The 6,992-nt window shown below is 42.4% G+C and overlaps 1 protein-coding gene across 1 annotated transcript in view; it reads right to left on the bottom strand.

Annotated features, from left to right (window-relative positions):
- Positions 1–6,795, bottom strand: part of CAMSAP1 (calmodulin regulated spectrin-associated protein 1) — a gene marked incomplete at its 5' end in the record, with an annotated part of 15,739 nt that extends 8,944 nt beyond the window's left edge. Inside the window, 7 exons of the mRNA XM_009074700.1 lie at positions 84–180; positions 269–408; positions 1,326–1,467; positions 2,824–2,883; positions 5,514–5,594; positions 6,185–6,346; positions 6,533–6,795. Coding sequence (XP_009072948.1) covers positions 84–180; positions 269–408; positions 1,326–1,467; positions 2,824–2,883; positions 5,514–5,594; positions 6,185–6,346; positions 6,533–6,795 — 945 coding nt within the window. The remainder of the gene's footprint in view (positions 1–83; positions 181–268; positions 409–1,325; positions 1,468–2,823; positions 2,884–5,513; positions 5,595–6,184; positions 6,347–6,532) is intronic.
- Positions 6,796–6,992: the final 197 nt, after the last annotated feature.

Genomic DNA, 6,992 nt, shown 5'->3' on the forward strand with positions numbered 1-6,992 from the left:
TCTAAAGGAAACACCACTGAGCAAGAGTTTCATTACCATGGAATTCTCTCTGAAATACCATTTATCACTGGTTAAAAACTTACCATCTTTTATTTCCTGAATATCTCTTGGTTGCACAAAGTCTGGTTTGACATTCTCAAACCACCAGAAGAGTTCAGCAATGAACACCATGACGTTAGGCTAAACCAGAAAAGAAATATGTAACACATCTCACGGTGACAAAATATCCACAATTTCCCTACCTTGCATCCTTTGCTCTGTTTCTTACCTTTAAAACCAAGGGAGCATAGAGCATGTCCTCCAGGGTGAGGTAAAAGCATTTGTTCAGGTATTCATTGGCAAACTCCCTCAGCAGCTGGATGTTGTAGAGGCTGTCTGCAATGGATGTCACCTCCTTCAGACAGATATCTGCCAGGGGGACAGAGGTGAGGAAGCTGTGGCACTGTCCCCCAAGGCACTAACCTTGCACCCACACTTCACACAGGAACCTCACTGACTGTACATCACTGAATATTTATTGGCTACCAGTGACATTTCTCTACCTGTTCAATACCAGAGGGACAGGAAAAGGAGGAATAAAACCACAGATAAAACAGCATCAGTTCTGCATTCATTTTGGAATCCACAGAGGATTCTGTCTATCACAGCAACAGAAGAGGTGAGAGGGCTGGACAGAACACAGAATGGCAAAATCCAAACGCAGTTTAACCCAGACATCTTGATTTGTATGTCACAAAAGGTAACCCCTAGGACTCAGGGCTGAAAACACTCAGGAGCTCTGCAAGGTACAACACCCCTGAGAGTTTAAAACCCCAATACAAAATGTTGATCTGTAGAAGTTAATGTGATCAGGACATTGAATTATTAAGGAAAACATCTTGTGGGAAAGAGAACTCCTGTTTGCAATGTCACTCATGAGTGACAACTGCTGCAGACTGGGAGAAACCATTTTTAAAACCTAGATTTTAAACTGGATTTTAAAATCTAGCTTTAAAAGATCAAGTTATGTTCTGCTGCAGAGAACATAAGAATTATCAGCTAACAGGAGTGGCCACGTGTTCCTTTTCAAGTTCAGCTATTTGAACAAAGAAAACGTCTAGGAAAGAGGAATTACATTATTAATTTGTAGCTCATAACATACAGCAAGTAATGAAACAAAATCAAAGAGATTACATTTTAAATACTCTGATGAAGATTCCATGTGACCCAACTCTACCTATTAGCTGTGCTGCATTTTTCATTGTTAAAGGATTTCTCATTCAGCTTTCAAAGCTTGAAGTATTTTATGACTTCTTTTTTTTCATCTAGAAACCTTTATTACCTACCATCTAGTTTCATTTGCTCTGGGCAATAATAGTGTATCACAGCTAGAAGAGCAGCACCATCACTACCATCCTTCATCAGATCTTCCAGCAGAGGGAAGTAAGGTAATTGCCTGCTGGAGAGATGGTCCCTTCGGTAACGCACCTACCGAGAGAAAACAAGTGTTCACACGGGGCTGAAGATGCAAAAAAAAAAAAAAAAAAAAAAAAGGGGCATTTTGTTAAGCATTGAAAACTCTTTTCGGTGGATCCTTCATAGCATTCTGCTCTAAGCCAAAACCAACCAAGTAGGTTGTGCTTTTCTCTCACAGAAGCCAAATCTGAGGAAGATGGTGCTTCCCTTTGAATCCCAGAATGGTTTGGGTTGGAAGGGACCTTAAAGGTTATCTAGTCCAACCCCCTGCCACGGGCAGGGACACCTTCCACTAGCCCAGGCTGCTCATCTCCCATTCAGTTCTCCTCATGTCTGGGAGCAATCTGTGCTGCTTCAGTCACACAGTTTAAGCCCAAATCCTTCCACACAGATGCATGAATGCAGCAGATCCAAGGAAAGAGACACAGAGAACTACATGAAAACATTGAAAGCTTGGGAAAAACCAAAACAAAACACAGCAAAATATAATCCAGATGAGCTGGTGATGCCTCATACGTTACCCACAGAACTGCTGTCATGTCCACAGACAGCAGAGTCCTCCCAGAGAGGTTCAGAAGAGGGATGTCTGCAGGCCAGTGTGCAACAGAGCTCATGCCAAAATAAAACACATGGCCTTTTCCAAAATGCCCAGCGAGAGCAGCAAGGAGGTCTTGACATCAATGGCAAAACTCTGCCAGACTGACTACAACTCAAAACCAAAGTCCCTGCAAACCACCTCCCCATCCTCAGGTGATCTGGAGCTGCTGGAGTCAGTCAGCTGGACAACAAATCTTGGCATTGCTTCTTGCAGTTTCTGCAAGAGAAGTTTCAGTGCTGCTATTCCTAAGCTCCACATGCTACTGGACTAGAAGGCTGTGTCTAACCTGAGCAGCAAAGCCATGGGATGAGCAGAAGCACAATACACTGCAGGGCCTGGCAAACACCTTTCAGTGCTGGGAAAAGATCCTTTTGACACTTAATACCACTTAGCATTTCTCCCACTGTCTTGCCTGACATGCAGATATACCAACCACGTACTTAACCATCAGAGGAAAGCTGGATTTTACCAATGGCACATTCCAAGCTACCCTGGGAAAGCTCTCTACACACACACACACACTCCTATGTGTCAACTTGGGATCGCACAGGCTGTGAAAAAATCTGTTCAGAGGAATGAACATCACTTGGAGGAGTAAGTTTAACTCTTTCATTTTGCACTAATAAAACCATGTTTAAGTCTCAGCTTAACTCAAAGCTCTCTCTGGATGCTAATGCTATTTTTCCTGTCCTTTTACCAGGTGCAAATTGGTTTTTTCCCCAGCCTGGAGCACTGCACAGCTATGGAATGGAAGGTGAATCATACTGTACCACACGAGCATACTCCACTGGCTCCAGCATGCAGTGAGATATGGCATGCAGCAGATCAGGCTTACACAGAGAGAAACAGTGAGACACACGATGGTGATTATTCAAAACAAGGAACAACTCAAAGGCATTAGCAACATCCATTATGCACTGGGAATGTGGTCATTATCCTGGCAAAATGAGTGTGCACACCAAGGCAAACTGGTTAGCTTCAAAGGGTCAGCACTTAGCCACTTAGAGTAAGCATATTAAAAAAAAAAAACACTTTAGAAATTCTTGTTAAACTTTAATTCCTCATGGATTTAAAGTGGATACAAATATTTCTTTTCCAATAGGCTTAAATGGAATTTAAACCAACTACAGTCAACAGTGAACAGAAATCTGTAAGAATTCCTTGTTTCTTTTAGCTTTGGTGGAAAACCCCACAAATTTCTCAAAGAGGGTTTCTATGGATTTAATTTAATTCCTTACTTTTTAACCATTCAGCCTTTCAAACTGAAGTTGTGAATTACTGTCTATATTCTAGGCTGAGTTTGTGGGTTGCTCCCCTCCTGCCCACTCAGTGCAGTAATGGTGCTACTGAAAGAACTCTGCACTAAAAAAAAAAACAAAACACAAAAGAAAAGAGAAATGCAGAAGTGACAGAACCTGACAACTACTTTGGAGACTGCAAAATTTGCCAGTAAAACCACTAAAATCTAATGGTACAGGACTAGCAGCCAAACAACCTCTATTTACTCCTTCCTTTAATTTCAGACATGTAAAGTTTTTCCTGTAGCACATAAATTTGGTTCCAACAAACAAAGGATTAAGAGGCAGGAGAGGGACTGAGCTGTCTGTGGGAAGCCAGAGAGCTCCTGGGGACAGGGGACTGCCTGATCACACCTGCCTTCTCCAAGGGCACTGCTCTTTGGAATGAGAACTGAGGCAGCAGCTCCTCTTCCCAGAAAGGAAATGAAAAACACCAACTCCAGCACGTGCAGGAGAAGGAAAGGGTATAAAAGCCAAGGAAAGCAAAGGAACAAAGGAAAATCTCTGCAAGCTGAAACAAACCTAGAAGACCCAGACAAAGAGTCTATCCTAAAGTACAGTTTTATTGGGGTTTTATACAGAGTGGAATTGATGCTCCATTTTCACACTGCAGCAAAAAGAAAAGCCTTTAGTTCCAATATGCCAAGTGGTTTCCCTCCCTCTGTGCCAGCTCAAGCTCACTGTCAGCACACAATCCCAGCAACTGTCCTGTCAGATCCAAACTGGTTTGTGCAATCTCCCAATCCCATCCAGTGAGCAACAGTGTTCTGGCTCCGACAGACTTACCAATCTGCACCGGAGCAGGTGCAGGAGCAGTGTAAGAGCATTATTTAAGCACAAACATCTGAGTATCTTAACTATGGATTCCAAGATTAAGCAGCCGCCTAAGCCGAGCAGCTTTGCTCTCACCTCAGTGCTGTGATCAATTGCCTCCTTACACCAAAACCACTCAAGGAAACCCTTTCAACTGGGAATTTCCTAGGGGTCTATTTGCTGCTACTCCATATCTCTGACTCCTGCACTGTGGGAGCAATCCTGGAATACTGTGATTATGCTGTATGCTGGACAGTATGCAAAGAGCATGTTATGAAAACGAAGCCTGATGACCCAAAAGCTCACACAGGTGTTTTTTCACACCAGCTAGGCAGCATTGCAATGGAAGCAAACACTCTGAAGGAGTTCAAAAAGCCATGATTTTGTGGATGACAACTGGTGGAAAAGTAGTTCACTTACAGGTACTAATTTCCAATACCATTTGGAAGGAGACTGCTCAGGAAGCAAGGAAAGGAACGTAGGAATAGGAAAGGAACATCAGCAATGCAAGTTAAAAGCAGTAATACTGAAATGCACTTCAGCAATCAACACTTTCATATTTTAGAGGGGTTGCAGCCTTGAAATTTAGACTTAAAGATACTAAAATGAGACCCCCGAGTCAAGAGAGTAATTAAAGAGATCCTTCAGACCACACATCAACTGGTTAATTAAGCAGCTCTTTAGCTCCTTATTGCTGAAGGATATTATTCTCCATCCAAGGCACCTAAAAACCTTTGTCACTAACACGAAAATTAAACAATTGTGCCTTGTTCATGTCATGCTTTGATCCCCTTTGCCCAACAATGCCAATCTGGGGAAAGAACACAGCAATTTCTCACCAGCTGGGAGCTCAGACATTAAGTCTTGAGAAAAATCTGACACTCTCCAGAAATGAAAGTGCAGTAGATTTTGCAGTATCAGTGCATTGTGATATAATTTCAAGGGGAAAAGCTGGAAAAAACTACAGACACACACATATAACATTTGAATGCCAAGAGTCTGCTTAGACAGAGCCTGAATAAGCCTCTGGATATACATCAGACAGATAACCCATGCAAAAAGAATATGCCCCAAGAGCTTTCATTCTGTGCTGTGAAAGCTGAGTCATATTTACCCATGGACAGTTGGAACAAGTCATTTTAAGTTGAGACAAGTTGGGACTTAAAGGAAAGTCAGAAGACACCAGTGGGCTTTGAGGGTAAGGAAGGCACAGAGACAAAACCTGCATGCACAGGATCTCAGGAGTTTTGGGGACTAGAGGCCACACACTCCTCTGACAAGGAAAATATCGATAACTAAATCCATTGATCATTAACACAATATCACAGCTGAAGACAGATTTGTTTTACCTTCTGATGCCCTGGACTTTCCATGAGCTGCTGTTTTAACTTAATCTCTTTCTCTGTTATCTCTCTCATTTTAAGGTTCACCTATAAGGGCAGAGCAAAGAAAACATATTAAAATACATCTGAATGTGTTTCCACAAGTCAAGTGCTGTTCCTCCTCCCATGACTGGTCAATTCATTCTACATTAAAAGGCCACAGAATAATGTGTTATGAGAGTTTCCTACTCTCTGTTAGCAGCAGCTCTAATCACAACGAGAATTCTCTTTGGAATGTGTTATCACTCAAAAGTGTTAACACAACTTTATGCTGCTCTTGGAAAAGTTTCAGTGCTTCTGCTAAATAGGTAAAAGCTAACCAGAATTAAGCCCATTCTTTTATTTAGGATGAAACAAAACTTCATCTAAAAAAAACAGCCCAAAAAACCACCTCATAGTAGCTTGTCTGAAAATAAATAACCCAATTTCTACAGTTTCCCTAACTTAGTTCTTAATTATCTTTATTTTACAATCTACCAGCTTTAATCATCCCTAAGGAAATGCAATTGCAAATGGGGAAAAAGATCACAGAAACGCACAGGTAAGGGAGGAGGAAGGAAGACACTCATCAGAACCTTCTTAAACATCTGAACAGTGACAAGGAGAGGCAGGGATGCTTTTCCCCAAGTCAGTTTTACCTTGTTAATCCAGAACACCATTGCATCCTCCAAATCATAGGGCAGTTCTTTTGAGGCACTGAATGTAGAGAAACGCTTGACACTGGTGACCACCTTCTCAATGCTGATCATTTCTACAGTATAGGCCATCATGAGGGCATCAATCATGCCCATGTGAGAGCTCTACGAGAAGAAAACACGGAGGGTTGGAAAACAAAACCCCTTAAAAAGATTCAATGTCCTAACTGTATTTAAAACTAAACCGTTCCTGAGGTTAACGACCTAGAAATTAAGAGCTCTTCACTCCGTTTCCTATTTTAAATAGCGTTAAATAAAAAGCAGATCATGAGGTGGATTAATTAAGCTAACCATTTTGATTGGTGCCGAGCCCAGATCAGAGTCAGACACAGGTGTATCATCGCTCTCCATGACGTAAATCCCCTTCCGAGACAGGGCCTGGATCACGGACTGGTGGCCCTGCAGAGCAGCCACCTGATCCCCCTTCAGGATGAGGCTGCAGACACGGCAGTACAGCTCACTGGACAGCAGCAGCTTGATCACAGGGGGCTTGATGTGCTCTTGCTCATACTGGTCGATGTAAAACGGGTCCTTCAGCTCCTCCGGGACATTGTCTGCAACAATGGAGCAAAGTTTCAACCAGCGGCACCAGCTACGAACAAATAGATTGCTGGGGATGATTAGTGTTCTGGTTTGATTTGGAATTAGGAGAGCTATTTAGTTAGAGCACAAGTTAGAATCACAGAATCATCAAGGTTGGAGGAGACTGCTAAGATCATCGAGGCCAACCATAAACCTGTCACTGCTGGAA

Source organism: Acanthisitta chloris, unplaced genomic scaffold (genome assembly GCF_000695815.1).
Source record: "Acanthisitta chloris isolate BGI_N310 unplaced genomic scaffold, ASM69581v1 scaffold2535, whole genome shotgun sequence".
In the NCBI taxonomy this organism is placed as follows: Eukaryota; Metazoa; Chordata; class Aves; order Passeriformes; family Acanthisittidae; genus Acanthisitta; species Acanthisitta chloris.